This window comes from Strix aluco, chromosome 9, assembly GCF_031877795.1.
Source record: "Strix aluco isolate bStrAlu1 chromosome 9, bStrAlu1.hap1, whole genome shotgun sequence".
NCBI classification, from domain to species: Eukaryota; Metazoa; Chordata; class Aves; order Strigiformes; family Strigidae; genus Strix; species Strix aluco.
In genome coordinates this window covers 21,517,629-21,534,158 of record NC_133939.1, presented here as the reverse complement: position 1 = coordinate 21,534,158, position 16,530 = coordinate 21,517,629, and the positions used below count along the sequence as shown (strand labels likewise).

The window sequence follows — 16,530 nt, the reverse complement described above, 5'->3', positions numbered from 1 at the left end:
TTGGTCTAAAGAAATATGTCATTCAACTAATATCAGGTTAATAAAAATGAGAAAAATCTGTTCTTCGCAAAATTTATGATGTAGCTAAACCACAAGTAACTATATCCGTAAGTACCATATTCACACATGCTGACTGCACACAGAAATCACCTTGTTTTGCCCATCTACCTGGTCTGAGAGAGTGATTAAAGGCTTTCTAATATGAGTGTATGTGGAGGATTGGAGGCCCAAAAGAATTCAGAATAAGACCCTTATAATCATACCTTGGTAAGCAAACTGCAATGGAAGTAACTGACGAGACAGCAGCTGCCAAAAGCAACTGTGATTTAAACAAACACAAAAGTATTTGTTCCAAGTAAAACTTGCCTCTATGCCTCAGAACTAACTCTTAAGTCCCATTTTAAAAGTCCCTCAAACATGTAGACCACCAGTCACTTAAAAAGGGACCTTTGCTCTTTTTTTCAAGTACATGTCCATGATTGAGCAGTCCATTTTTTCAGATGTTCTTCTGCATGGGGATTTGTAACAGCACAAAAGCATCCAGGCATCAGAGGCAACAAGAAAAATTAATTTCATAGATAACAGGAACAAGAACTTATGAAATACAGATAGAGACATGAAAATGCAAGAGAGAAGCAACAAAGGAATTTTCTTATAAAATTAGGCTTGGCAAGAGCGGTCACAGGGGTGGGGAGAGCTGGGAATAGCGAATATACGGGAATAGGAACATTGCTTATCAGTTGCCACTGCAAATCACAGTGTTGCAGGCCAGTTAGAGACAGACTGAGGAAATGAAAGATGAAATAGATACTTACATAATGACTTGGATTTAAATATGGGAAAAGAGCAAAGGAGAGCAAAATACCACTGAATGTGCAGCCTAGCTATGGTGGGGCACTACTCGTAGCTCTCTTTCCCTCCAAGACCAAGTGTAGTAACTTCAGCTGGCTGGCAAAGACAAAACCTGCCAACCAGTCGTGCCTGGTACATGGGGCTGTGGGGGAAGGCACAGGCTAGAAAACTTTATTTCACAAAGAGTGCAGGTACAGTCCTAGCTGCAGAGGAGTAAGAAGAACAAGCCAAGGCATGAGATCTGAGAGAGATTTGCCAGGGTAAAATGAGAATCAGGCCATTAAGCAAACAATTCATGTACCTATTGCAGTATATATCATTTACAACATTGAACTTACCATGTTGTCTGAGAAGAAATGTGTAAAAAACTGGAGAATAGACTTAAAAATTACATGATATGAAGGAGGAAAAGAGTGGGGAGAGAATTTGAGAAAACCACATGCTGCTAAAAAGGAAAGTAGCTGAACAGAGCACAGAAGATAATGTGGGAGACTATCTACATCACTCAAAATCTGGCAGACTATGCAAAGGCAAGCAACAAAGAAACCATACAGAGATACAGCTCTGTAAATCTTGGCTGCCACAGGTTGATGGATGCAACACGACAAGGGTCTAGACAAGAGAGGTACCTTTGGACAACAGAAAACTGAAAATGGGCCTGTAAGCCTGATACAAAGCTAGACCTCAGACTTCTGCAATGATATTCCCTGCTTTTCACCTTGATGTTCAGGATAGTATCAATCGTCTTCACTGAGATAAGCCAACATTATTTGTATGTTTGGTGGTTTTTTTACTAGATAGGGCTGATTTAAGCCCTAAATTTAGCCAGGGAACAAGAGATAGTGTCAGCAAGTGATCCTATTTCAGTCAGTATGCTGAAAGGAAAGGCCATACCAAGGTCTGAATGTCATTTGGCCCTAAGGGATGCATGCAGGCAAACAGCTGTGGGAAGAAGCCTAGCCAAGATGGCAGCATCAGCGCAAGTGGATGTACAGCTGAGAAACCCCACTCGTGTGGGTATCCAGAGGAAGGGAGTTTGTTTAAAAACAAACACACACACTATCAATGTTTTCTCAGTGTCAGCACTGTAGTATCTCTACCCTAATTGTGGAGATGCATTGAGGTTTTTCCAGTTCTCTGAAAAGAGGGATGCACAACTAGCATGAACCTTATTGTACAGGATATGCAGGAATAGACACTACTAAAGACAGATATTCTCTCTACATTTGCCTAAAAAAATGATGCTGATTTCTCTGGTTCACTGAGCTATGAAGAATTATTTTCTATGATAAACAGGGTGAACTGCTTTTCAAACTATACTTCATCTTACCTAATTCATGGCCATACCCTTTGTAACTCCACAAGAGTTAGAGACTATTCTCTTCTCTTAGTCACTTTCTTTGATACCAGCACATCTTTCTTGAGAATAAAAGGTGAACTACTAGCAGTGAAACAACATGTACAGGAACGCTGCCATAATACACACAGTAGTATGTAGTACAGTAGTGCTGATGAAAGTAACAAATGCAGTCCTTTTACTGCTTGCTGAGATGTACGACAGAGACACTGTCTGCGCATGGACCAGCCAACTGCAGATTAACAAGGCTCTGCTGCACCCTATCAGGTTCACTGTTTAGGCAACATTAAGATCGCACTTCACTTAATTATGTCATAAATCACACAACCAAACCTTGCTGCTCAGGTTCTTCCTCTTCTAAATTAATACCTTTGTCCCTCACCATCTACATAAAAGGTGGCAAGTTTCAAATAGTGACTCAAGAAATGTGGTCAATCTTTCTAAAAGCACTGCAACAAAGACTAGCAAACTCCCTGGAAAACTCACATCCCTACAGTGTGATCTGTGATTGAACCTAGGAGTCAAACTAATGTGCTGGTATGCAGAAAATGTAGGTTCAAACCCCAGCCTGTCACTGACCTTGAACAGGTCATTCAAATCAAACTGAATGGTCACTTACTCAACCCAAGTTTTGGTGAGCCTGTCTATAGTGTAAAATATTACTTACACATACCTCACCATCTGTAAAATAAGCATATTGCAGGTCTCCTGACTTACAAAGTTTTGAAACTTAATTCATCATTCTTTACGCATTGTTCTGGGATTCCTCAGGGAAACCACAAAACTGATAAAGCGAATCAAAGCAAAGGTCCATCTAGCCCAGTACCCCATTTCCAGTGTTGGTAGGTAATGGATGCTGAGGCAAAAGCAGAAGTGAGAAGGACAATCTTTCTCTCAGTATATTCTCCCAAGTCCCAGCATTAAGGAATATATGGATTACTTCAGAGTTTGCATCTGAGCCATTGTGTTCAGCTGCCATTCATTGATGGAGCTATCCTTCATAAATTTGGCAAATTTCTTTTCAACCCATCTGTATTTTTGGCTTTCACGCAGACTGAAGAAGCATAAAGCATTTCCGTCTATCGTGTTGACAACGTAACGTGCTAGTTCCTCAACATGTGACAACATCACTGGGAATCACCCACCAGCATACCAAATACAAAGAACTGGAAAACTAGGTTTGTGTTTTTCTCAGCTACTATTGCTGTTTTATTAACCCTGAAGCTGGTCATCCTCCCAGTCCTGAAGCTAACGAGGAAATAGGTAAGACAGAATTTCTCCTGGCAGAATAAAAGCCCTACAGAGCAGAGTGAAACAATGAAGCTGTTAAGTTCACAGTGTGTGGTTTCTCTCAGCTTGCTTTGGCAACTCAGTATGGGGAATACATGTAGGTGGAGCTGGAAAACTTCTTACTCAAACTTGAAGGAGGCACGTTTTCCCCTCATCCTCCTCTAAGCACCTTTATACACAAGACCACAGGAAATAATAAATCCCTGCTGTGCTTCTAGCTAGCACAAACAGCCATGGTCCAGAGACAGGATCAGGGGACTGAAAAAATATTAAGCTCTCTTTTTGGATAAACAAAAAGTAATTCAGCAGCCATGCCTTAGCGCATTTCCTCAGAGCAGTGGAAGTGAGTTTGTTTCACTATCCTTGCACAGCTGCAGGCAAACAGCAAGGAAAACATCCTAGCTGAGGAACAATCTCCCAATAAATGAAGCATCAGAAAGCACAAGGTGCTTGCCAGAATCCTGTCAACAGGGCACCTAGCTTGCTTTATTAGAAAAGAGAAAGCTTGCACAGAAAGATGTACTCGGAGAATAATCAGTAAGGGGACCTATGTACATTTGGCTCTTTCCAGATGCAACCCTTCCCTTGTTACATCCAGTACTCCCGAGAGTTTTCACAAATGGTTCCTCTTAGCTCCCTTTTGATCCGCTATCTTTACTGCTGCTCTTCAGGTCTATACCTCCTCCCATCCAGTTCAAGCCCTGAACAGAAAACCCGTCCTGTGTTTAATTACGTAAGTGCTTCCCAGGGCCTCCTGCACACAAGAAAGTTTCATACTGATTGGATGGATGCAGAGTCACCAGTACATCCTGGTAGCACCACTAAAAGCAGTGAGCCGCTAAGGAAGCAAAGCTCTCTAGGAAATCAATAGACATTTATGCTTAGCCTCACCTGGGAATGCTGGTTAGATATGTGACCACGTTGAGAAAATCTTCATCAGGTATATCACTGAATCCTGCAAATTCTGGGAATGTTATAATGGGTGCCCCATCCTTCCCTCTTCCTCCTGCAAAAGAGAGGTTGTAAATCTTAGAGGGTGATTTTGTGCCTGTGGACAGACTGGTCAGCACTCAAGTTGGAAACACTGGCATATCCCTCATTGAAAAGCACCCAGATGCAGTACACATGATCAGCTTCCATCTGATATTATAACTAACTGCAGTTTTCATTACCTCCATTTACTCCAGCCTCTGTTTATTCTAGCTTTTTCAGGAACCTTGTGCATAATTTTGATTAAGCGCCTTCTTCAGTTGTTTCCCATTTTCAAATAATTTCTTGTGATAATATTACAACATTTCCCTATGTATAGGTACAGCACTCTCTGATTCCTTCTAGACATTAAAGGAAATGAAGTAATAGAGCATACAAGCTTTGAATACACACATATAACCCATGACACAGGCCTAGGACCAATTCAGTCTAGGTCTTTCCTTAACAAAAAACCACTCAAAGTGCATGGAGTATTTAATCAATGAGTTTTGCTCTTGTCTTTGTATCAAACCTCCATTAAAAAGGACAGGAAGTCATAAACAGCAAGATCGAGAAGAGTCCCTATCTGAGGGACTCCCTGATCCAAACAGCAGTGTTCAAACTCTGGTAGAGCTCCAGGAAGCATGGAGCCGAGTCCCTTATAGCCAAGGAGTCAGTTCTCCTGACCCAATGCTCAGCTCTAGGAGATGTTGTAGTACACAGCACAAACCCTGATGACTTGCAGAACCAATCCTAACTTGGTTCTGTTTACTGGGTTAGTGTGGCAGGGTTTTTGGTAGCAGGGGAGGGGGCTACAGCAGTGGGCCCCTGTGAGAAGCTTCTTGAAGCTCCCCCAGCTCCAAGTGGAACTTGCCTCTGGCCAAGGCCGAGCCAATTAATGATGGTGGCTGCACCTCTGTGATAACATATTTAAGAAAGGGAACCTGGGAGGAGGAGTTGGAGTTGTGAGAAAGAGTTTTGAGGAGGACACCTATGCAATCACCAGGTGGAGGAGGGAGGTGTGCTGGAGCAGAGACTCCCCTGCAGCCCATGGTGAGAGGGCAGGCTGTGCCCTACACCCATGGAGATCACCGGTGGAACAGATGCCCGCCGGCAGCTTGTGGAGGACCCCACACCAGAGCAGGTGCCTGCACCCAAAGGCAGGCAGGGCTGTGGGAAGAAGCCCCCGCTGTTGTAGTTCAGTGCTGGGAGGACTGCAACATGTGAGAAGGTCCCACGCCAGAGCAGCTAAGGAAACGCCGCAGCCTGTGGGAAGGACTCATGTCAGAGAAAGTTCATGGAGGGCTGTCTCCGGTGAGAGGGACACCACACTGGAGCAAGGGCAGAAGGGGAGGAGTCTTCCCACCCTCCCTGAGGAGGAAGGAGCAGCGGGACTGACCACAACCCCCATCCCTTGCCCACTGCAACACTGGGGGGTAGGAGGTAGAGAAATCAGGAACAAAGCTGAGCCTAGGAAGAAGGGAGGGGTGGGGGAAGGTGTTTTTAAGATGTGGTAATGCTTCTCACTGTCCCACTCTGACTGTTAAGTGGTGGTGGTGTTAGAGTTTGAATTAAATTGATGTTCTTCTCTTTTGCCCGTGACCATAACGGGTGAGTCATCCCTCCCCGTCTTCAACTCAATTCCCAGGACTTTTGCTTTATTTTCTCCTTCCCATTCCTGAGGGGGAAGGGATGAGTGAGCAGCTGCATGGTGCTCAGTTGCCCTCTCAGCTCAAACCATGACATTCTGCTAATAAATCTGGACATCACTCGATTCACACAGAAGTTAACTCTCCAACTTGGACTTTCTCACCAACTTGGACTCAAAGCCAAGAGCAGACTAATGAGGCAATAGGACATAAAGGAATATGATGAAACAAAGCTTTTGTCACAGGTACCTCATTGCTTAGTGCTGCTCAGATAGGGCATTAAGGACATGCTTTTCCCTGAGTCTTTCTCCTTCCTCTACACTATCTATGTAAGCCTATTTTTTGCATCAGGCTGAGGAATTATCTACCAACTCAATACTGGGCCTAGTCCTGCAGCACACACAGTTTTCCTAGTCATTTATCACCTGCAGAAGATTCTTGTTCAAAGAATAGCCATGCTCTGGGTTTCCCCTTAGTGAAGGGGAAGCTGTGAGAGGGAGACAGAAAATTACCTTCCTCAAGGAAAATATTCAATAAATTATCCCATTAGGAGTATGGGAGGAAACAAAGACTCGAGGGGGAGGGAGGGAGAGAAGAAGAGTTCTTCCTCAAAAGTAACCTCTAAATCCCCATAAATAAACCCTGTTTCCAGGCTGTTCCCACAGACCATTGCCTTTCCCTGCTGATAACCACAGCTGATGCCACAAACCAGTTGCTCCTGCTCCTGTTTTGGTGGTCATTGCAAAGAGGTGCTCCAGCAATTCCTAGCTATTTCTGTGTAGAGTGCTCAGTCCCTTGCTAGTCCTGATCCTGCCTCTGCCCAGCTCTCCCAAAGTCAGTTGGATTATTTAAGGTCTCTTCCGTGCTGCCTCACCATGGAGAGCTGGGACGGTGAGGAACCAATGTTTGCATAAAGTAGAAGTCAGAGCTCTAGAAAACAGAAATTTTGAACAAGGAAACCCTTTTCCTTCTTGACATCTGGTGACATGGTAGATTTGTCAGGATACTATCTTTAGCCCCTATTTTCCTTTCTGAAGGTTGATTATTGCTTTAATTACATCTGAAAATGACTCAGTTGTGTTAGGTCATCCACTAAACGCACCCTGCTAGGGAACAAACAGGCCTACACAGATTCAAAAGGCTTTCAGCCAAAACACAAAGAAGGAATACTACCATTCACACTGCACTGCGTTGTATTTCAAATGCGGAGCAGAGCCACAGCCTCCACACTGACCTCCACATCGGCCTTGGGATAAGGCCAAATGCTGATGCTCGGCAGCTTGATCTCACGGCACTCTAGCTGCACTATCTGCAGTCAGCAGTGACAGAGCATATGCTGTCATGCCAATTTAGTCAGACTTTCCCCAGACTATTTGCTGCACTCTAGAGACCAGAAATTCCAATCAGCAGATACCCAGTTAGGATGCTTTGTTACAGATTCTTAGTGACATCTTCTGGACACAAACAGTAACAGCCAAGAAAATGAGACGGTAAGCTTGTCTGCTCTCCTTGCAGAGTTCAATCCATGTCAAGGTATTTCATAGATGGTATCTTGTACACATTAACATGGTTCCTGGACACCACGCTTTCCCATTCATGTATTTCAGAGATGTGAAGATACTCTAAATGGGGGGGATATAGTAACCTGGAATATTTTGGTTTAAAGCAGCAATACTTGCCCCTGGAGGATAAGAGAAAAATTGCCCTGGATCCCCTCCTTCAACACTGGATAGCTTAACTGCAGTTATACTCAAGAGTTGTTTAAACTACAAGTTTCACATGGCTCTTCTAATGCTCCTGCTGATCAGGGTCTCTGTGTCCTTTTAATCTTCTCTTCCTCTTGCATCCATATTCATACATGTGCTCTTCTTCCTCAGGCCTCTTTTCCCCAAACTAGACAAGGCAGCCTGATGATGCACTGCATGTGTGTGGGTGTGTATTTTTGTCACAGGATCTTCTCCTATAAAAAGCCATCCAAGGAATGAATGTAAGCAGACTGAACACTGACTTCTTCCCCTCACCATTGGCAACAAATCTAGAAGGACACTTAGCAGAAGCCTCAGACTAAGCATTCAACTAAGAGCCAGGAGCTCCTTGCCTCTGACTAGGCCACGCACCCTTAACAGCTCTTGGGCTCCATCACCTTCTCCAAGGTGAAGGTAGCACCTCCTGTCACAACCAAAACAGAAGGAAGCTCACAAGGTTCTTGAATATAGCTGTACTTCAGACAGGGAAATAAACAAGGAAACCCTCAGTTCCTGCCATACCATGAAATTAGGGTGAAGTCTGAGGGAATTTTGTGATCAGAAATTGTTAAGTACTATGACAAGGAGAGAACAGGAATGTCTGAAGTGTTGGGTGGCACATAATAACACAAATGTTAGGAATGGGTTGTTCCTGCCCATATCTCAACCTTGAGCAGTAGTTGAGCTACAAGGGAAAACAATCCATATCCATTCATCTATATATCTAGCAAGGTAACAAGAGTTGATGTTAAGGGATATAAGGGAAGCTCTTTATATACCAAGGGTGTCTGGAAAACTCTCTCCTCCGGATGAGAGAGCAGTTCCACACATCTAAATGTTAATGCCATTTTTTTTCCTGACACTAAACCAAGATTTGCTGCAGTATGCAAATTTCTGCAGAATGTGAATTGACAAGCCACAGCCCTTTTTTTCTGGGCCATCAACCTTGCTTTCTAGGGATTTGCACTGGATTTCTTTCAGTTCTTGAAATACTTTAACTGGGTATTCAATGTCTTGGAAGGGGAGAGAGCACAAACTGAAAACCAACAGGGACAGTCTTCAGCCAGTTCCACAGCCATAAGGACTAAACGCATGGAATTTGGCCCCAAGGACTCTCTGTATATGGTCCTTACACTTGCTGGGACTGTGGATAACCCCCACGCTTCTGGACACCACTTGTGATAAGAGTCTAACTGCTGAACCAAAAATTTTACAATTTTAAAATCCATCATATCTAAAATAGACAGGGACAGAACAAGCTCCAGCAGATCCATGGAAGGCCAAAAGAAAAAAAAAAAGTCCTCAAGAAAAAAAAAAAATGAACATTTTAAGCAGAAAATGAGGGCAGAAGGAGAGACAGAAAGTAAGTGCTAAACAGAGTGAGCCACATGAACACAGCACAGAGCTGAGAGGGTTACATTAAGGCTACCCAAGGCACATCTGCTCTGTTCAGCAGTGTTGATACAGCAAGGTAAGGGGGCTCAAGGACTGCCATAACTTGCGTTATGAGCAATAACTTGAGTTTAGTGCAGTCAGAAGGAGAAACAAAGATACACTGAACGATAGATATCAAGATCATGGCCATGCCTGGCAGCTGGCTTCATACAATGCACAGGCCTCTGCCTCGCTGACTTGCAGCTCCTCCAGGCACCATTAGATGCCACTCTGCAGCACTCCTCAAGCAACCCAGCCACCTCCAACAGCTTCTGGCAGGTCCAAATCCTGATGCCAAGCCAGGAAAAGAGGCAGTGGCCGTTGCAAGCAGCAGCCACAAGAGCTGGAGGTTCAGCTGGCAGGAGGGGAGGTTCAGGACTATCCTCTGGCTGACCTAACATGAGGCTCACTCCTGACCCTGCCTGAGTGAAGCCAGGCCATCCCACTGGTAGTCTCCATGGGTCACTGCTCCTCAGTCAGACCCCAGGCTGCTTTGTCACAACTAGCCAGAGTTTTGCCTGCAGAGGAACCTCAACCAGATTTTGTCTACTATCTCCTGAAACAGACCTGAGCTCCCCTCCCAGATACCACCCACAAACACAACACATGCTGCCACCCTGATTCAGCCATCAGTTTCCTTCAAGATGTCCATCTCCTTTCTGCTCTCTTGTCTCCGCAGATAGCATACCTGCCTTGCATCCAACCCAAACTCATTGTGTCAAAGGTATGGATCAATTACTGCTTGGGGAAGGGCATTCTGGTTAAAGATCTTGATGTATGATCAGAGGTAAATTATCAGCAAGCAGTTAAATCATTTGCATTCAGAGTCACACACACATTGGTGCATCAACTCAACAACTTGGAGCACAAATGAGACAGACAACATCAGGAGTTGGAGGAGCAGAAGGCTGGACTGCCTGGAAAAAGGAAAGACTTAAGAGATTACAGTCAGCTTCAGCTTGACCTTCTGTCTGGTTTGCCACTCAGAATGACAGCATCCCTTTCCTCCTCTCCTGGGCACTTTCCTTATATTCCACCTTAGCTTCTTGCTCAACTTCTCTTCTCTTTTGGCCTAAGGGCAAAGGGACAGGAAGAACCTGAGTGACAGGACAGAAGTACAGAAGAATATGGAAGGGAAAGAAGAGTAAGAGAGATGGTGTACAAGCTGCATCAGGGTGGTACAAGGCATGGTAATAGGGCCGTCACTCACTCTTACGTGTGCCAATTCCCCACGTCCCAGGACACAAAGCAGCATTCATAGTTGCTCCTATTAGATAGACTTTCCAGCTGCCAATGCAGCCTGGCTAGCTGTTGCAGTGAAGATGGGGCCAGAATTCAGCTATGGAAGTAAAACAGCTGAAGTATTTGGTGGAAGAATATGCATGGGGGAGAACGGGATATGGCAGCAGAGAAAATTTAATTTTGCTTTGCAGTGTAAAGGGTGTGATTGACAAATGAGGTGTGAGCACTGAATTCTGAGAGCTCCAACAGCTGAAGCCGCATGTTGGTATGACTGATGTAAAAGCTGCAAGCAATCACAACTGCAGGCCAAGTTCCTGGACATGACGGAGGTCCTAGGAAATCTCTCACTCCCCAGTTCTAGCCCACCAATGCCTCCTGTCCAGGGACCAAAAATATCCATGATTTAGACAATCAGGGGCTACACTGAAGTCCTATTCCATAGCCAGCAGCTCTTCTTGTAACACCAATAGCAAGATTTGTAAAGTAACATCTAACTAGCACTTAGCAAATACGCTGAATCCCTTGGAAAAAAAAGAAAACCAAACAACCAAAAAACAACAAACAGGCTATGGGGAGAAGTTCCAAAAGTTTGTCTGCAAGTTTATAGTGCACACCTCCCCAGCCTGCCACAGACACTAACTCATCAGTTAGTATTGGAAAGTTTTCTTTCAAATTTTGCTGACACGTGCAAGCTAACTGCTTGGGTCTGCCCACATGCAGAGAGCTCCCTTAGTCATAGCAGATCTGAGCGCAAGTCATCTCCTGGGTCAGACAGCTGAAGAGTTCGGTGATATCTTGGATAAAATTTCACTGCCTTGGTCAGGTTTTGCTTTTTCCATGCTTCTGTTTTGGTTTTCCACATTGATTAAGGGTTGTGAATGCTGAATTTCTCATTAAAGTTAAATCATGCTTCCAGGGTCTAGATTTTTACACAAACTCTGAACTGTCTTTCTGCAAGGTCAGGCCAGGTTTTCCAAAAGGCTCAGTTTAAACAGGAAGCAGATGGCCAAATACCCTCCAGGCTTTGGAAATTAAACAAACTGCCTTCAGAGTCAGTTACCATTTTCAGATAGTCTCCCATCCACTGAAGTCCACTGACTTAACAGGAGCAGAACACAAAGAAAATTAATCTCTGCTAATACACTTTGTGACAGTTTGTCTAATAATTAGTGATTTAGTAACAGGATCCATTATTGCTGCAATTGGCAGATTGGGCTCTTTGAGAGGGTCATTACAGATAAGAACATGTTGTGAAGCTGCAGATAAAAAGGGAGGGGATAGTATTTCCAAGAGGAGATTGGTACAGCAGTTTATTAGTCTGTCAGCAGGACAGGAACAGGATTTTACCAGTGATTCTTTATTCTTCAGTAAAAACTGGTGTGGTTAGAATAGCCACGTTTTCAGTACTACCCAACTTTGTGATCTAGTTCCCTTAACAGCTACAGGAAACACACAAACATAGCTGTGCACTCCTGTGTTGTCACAGCTGTAGTCCCATAATTGGGAGTTCAATTTTCAGGGAAAGTAAAGAGGCTGTAGTGGTTTTAAAACTAGAATTTAACCACAAGAACCAGTACTCTCACCAAATCTCACAAGCTAAGCAGGGCTAGATCAGCTCATGGAAAAAGAGATGACCAAAGTAGAACTACGTGATTAAGAACATTGTCACATTATGTCACTTTTCCATGACCACAGCAGACCAGGGAAGGCTTTGGAGAGTTTCCCTGTTCTTGTCATGGACAGTAGAGTCTTGGTTAGCCTGGGAGCTAGAGGGCCGGGACAAATAGGAGGCTGTTAGTATCCAATACATTCATTATAACTAGACCCTGACACAATCAAACACCAAACTCATTAGGCTTGTTATATAATTCCTACTATCTCCTCAGAGACTGCGAGACACTCAGATCCTCTTCTAAGAAGTCTGTACACAGCAATAGTAGAGGAAAGTGTTTCTAATGAGTCAAATCCAGAGAAAACAAAGAGCCTTTTACTTCAATCATTCTAGTTTTTCTTTTCTGCTTTCCTGCAAGGGAATATTATGGTTTCACTATATCTGCCTCAGCCATCAGGTGTTAATAAAAAGCTGATATTAACCAAATAAATACTCATTTATAATAAACTCTGCAACAGTCAACCAGTTACTTTTATTATCACTGGAGAAATGGATTTGGGGTCCACAGGACTCAACAGGAGAGCTCGACAAAGCTAGAGGCTGTGCAGTAGCATAAACCACACTCACTGCTAACATCCTCTGAGCTCTGCACGTGCATGTGCGGAAGAGGTGGCTAGCTGCCCTCTGGAGGCTGCAGCCTACAGAATGAAAGAAATAACCCCACTAGTATAAATCAGCATATACCATTTTAATGAAGTTGTTCAGAAAAACATATTATATGCCCAAAACACGCTACAAGTAAGTTGGAAGTGTCTTTTACTGTCTTTTTCAGACAGTGGCTACTGAGCTGGAAGTATCAGCATGGAAAACCAGGAAATAGGCTGAGTATCAGGAGATTTTCAGTCTCCATGTAGGCAAGCACTGAAGCACCAAAATATTTGTGGTTGCTTGTGCCTAATGAAAAGCAGCATGCTTTAAGAAAAAGCTGTGGAGCCGCCTGGGAAAAAAATTAATCAAAATCAAATGAGGTCATTTATGTGCAAATTACTTTAATAAGTAAAATAAGGCAGGAGAGTGCCCAAATCTGTTTTCATTGGATGAAGAAAACATCCTTTTGCTAGAGGAAAAAGAAAGTTGCACTTATTTAGAGAAATGCATTTTTGAAAAGTATAGTAATTTCTGGCTTGTCCCTAAACCTCAGTTCGCAGGAGGCAACAAAGGGGCAGTAAGGAAGATTCCTGCTGTTATGTTTTACCTATGACCCACCAGTGGTCACCAACAGAATAAGATACTGGGCAAAAGGAACCTCCGAGTAGATGATTTGATGTTCGTGGTTTGGTTCACAGGCTGCCACAGGGATTTCAGACTGGAGGCACCCAGGTTTCCAAATTTAGCTGTAAACTTCAGATTGAAATCAATGTAGAAACTATGAACTATACTGCCCTGTTTCTTATTAGGATATTATTTCTGGACTGTACCAAGGAGATTTTAGATAAGCCTGAAAATTCTTCAAATGGGATTTTTTATTCATGTAGATGGGGGCATGAAAGACACCTTTTCACTCAGTTTTGGTATTAGTTATTAGTACTTGTATGCTGATGAACCAGTTATTTGCCAATCCCTAACAAAAGAGCCCCTCAGCCCTGCCTTCTATGAAGAGTTATTTCCAAAGTCTTTCACCACCTTAGGTTTAAATAGTCTTCTTTAAACATCTTTCTCATTGCTTCTAAGAATAAAAGAATTAGATCAAATGTGAAGAGTTGAATTTTCTGTGATCTGAGTAGCATTCCTGAAGCAGTTCTTTAAGTGAGGATTGGTTTCAAACTTGACAACAGTCCCCAGATTAAGAGACTGTCAACTCCCACCCATCAGTCATTATTTTTTCAGTTAAGCAGCTGCTAGCACCTTAAGGGAAAGGGGTGCCCAGCTCTCCCTGACCACCTAATGCTTCTGAGACCTTGTTGTGGCATTTGTGCATTGAAATCTCTGGCAGTCATGTGTGGAATACCTAACAATAATACCAAGTTACTCCCCATCCTTTCCAGTTTGCATGGCAGAGTTATAGTAAGCACATAGTATGCAGACAAATGCCTGGACAGCCAAAGGAGAATACTGCAACATTACCCCACAAAAATTGTCTTAGGATAGATGCTGCAATAGCATTTCCTAGTTGCCCTGCACTGAGCACAACAGTAGGATGCAAAAAGCTTTGAGCAATTTTATGCAGTTGCTGACACTGTTCTGCATGGAGGTTTGTGTTTATTAGGAATTCTAGGAAGATGTGACCATGAGATGCTTTACTGCAGATGAGAATGCAGCTGGTTCCACCTCTGCTCAGTCAATACCCTCTGCGGAGTGCGAAACAGTTAGATTGAGCTTAAGAAACTGCCACAAGATGCTACCTAGAAACCTTCAAAATCAAGTTTTAATACTCAGAGCCCCATAAAGAATTCTGAGTAACTTATTTGGATTTCATTTGGCAGCTTGGAGTGTACTTAAAAATGTGAAGATGCAGCAAGGATTGGGTCTGCTGAGTTGACCATTCGCAGAGCTGGGTCTGTGTACTCTCTGCACTGTGTACCCCGTGTTCCTCTCCACCAAGCAGAGGGACAGGCTGTCCAAGAGTACTTTATTAGGATTTTGTGCAAATTCATGATACTTCACTATGTGTCTATGGGGAAGAAGGAAAGCAAATTCCTAATTTCCTTATTTGCAGAACAAGCGGAAATAGAGACAAAAGGAGTTGCCAGAGGCCACAGAGTGAACAGCAGAGGCCATTTTAGGACCCAGATAAGGATTTCTCTTCTACAGTATCCGAAATATGTGTATTAAATAATTTGGCAAATATTTCCATGTCAGCTATTTATTTGGGGCAGGAACTGCATCACTTGTGTGATTGCAAACTTCAGGCAAACAAAGGAGTATGTAATAATCAAATCTTTAAAAGATTAGAACCTTACACTTTAGAAATGAATCATTTCCAAAACAAAGGCAAATGAGGAAGAGGGGGAAGGTCATGAATAGCTCCCTGATAGAGAAAAATCTTTTCCCACAAACAAGATGCTTGGACATTGTGCAAAGATATGTACAGAAAGATTTGTTTAAATTCTCACTCTCTAAATTTGTCTCCCCCACACCCTCACCTCATTGTGGAGAGCATGGAAAATGAACTTGCCTTAAGAAAAACAAGCACAGCAAGTTGGCATTTATCAGTTCCATACACTGCGAATGTCTGATTGTAACAGTATTTTTCATCAGCAATATAAAAATACTATTGCAACTGCTGTAGAGAGCTGAAGGGTGACAGTCAGCATGACAGATTCCAATATGTTTCCAAGAGAATCACGGACTGTGATTACCAGCAAATTCTTACCTGACAAAATAGCAAACTGCCTGTGGAGCTGCTCTATTATATCCACTGCAACCAGCGGCCGTATCTCCTGCTGCATGATTTCATCTGTGCAAATGAAAACAGAAATCTCCAATGAGTTAATAAAACCTTAATGACAATTTTTTCATCCTTTAAAAACCCTGCAAAACAAAGATGACACTCAAAGGAAAAGAGCCTGGCTTGACTATTGGTTCAGATGTTATATGACTATCAATCACGGAGAAGTTTATGATACTTACAGAGTCTCATTTTCAGCCTACTTACTTTATCTATCACCTTGTGATGACAGAGCGAGCTTTTCATAAACAAGCTCCAGTAGATTTGCCAGAGCTAGTCACAGGTTTGCTCAAGCTGACAGCCTGCTCCTTACTACTTCATGTTCCATATTAAGCCACTGCATTTGGCCTCCCACATAAAGCAGCTTTTCAGTGTTTGAAACAGTAAAGTCTATTTCAGATACAGTGCCATGCTCCACACTGAACTCCCTGGGCTCTGCCTGAGGACTTTGTGCAACCAACCAATCCAGAAGAGTTTCCTTTGCTGTTGCTTTTTCCGCTACAAGCAAATACATAGTAAAAGGAGGAAATAAGGGGCTGTGAGGCTTTCTTCTCATGAAAACAAAGCCTGTTCTTCTGAAGTAAACACTGAAAAGTTAAAAAATAATCTGGCAAGCAGCTGAGGAAAAATCACCACAATTTTTGTGTGTGATCACACACACAATTTGGTGACCAGCACTTATAATCTCACATGGAGCTAATTTGATCTCTTTCTGTAACAGGTGCACCCATTTGCTCTCCCCACTCTTCACCCCGGCCTCGACCAGCAACATTTACTGGGGAATATCTGCCTGCTCTCTGGCAGGATCAAGGTTTATGTTACAATAGCACCTACTGTAACATAACAGTGGCCTTTAGCCACTGTACAGCTACAGAATAACCGCCAGTCCTGGCTTTGTACAGCTCACCTCTAACTGTTCAGAAAACAGGTGG

At 43.2% G+C, this 16,530-nt stretch overlaps 1 protein-coding gene across 2 annotated transcripts in view; it reads right to left on the bottom strand.

Moving 5' to 3' along the window:
- The window catches only part of MCF2L2 (MCF.2 cell line derived transforming sequence-like 2), a 163,797-nt gene that overhangs the window by 127,699 nt on the left and 19,568 nt on the right, over window positions 1-16,530 (bottom strand). For both annotated transcript variants that reach the window (XM_074834159.1, XM_074834160.1), the window contains exons 2-3: window positions 15,524-15,607; window positions 4,391-4,505 (exon numbers count right to left, since the gene is read on the bottom strand). In XM_074834159.1, coding sequence (XP_074690260.1) covers window positions 4,391-4,505; window positions 15,524-15,607 — 199 coding nt within the window. The remainder of the gene's footprint in view (window positions 1-4,390; window positions 4,506-15,523; window positions 15,608-16,530) is intronic.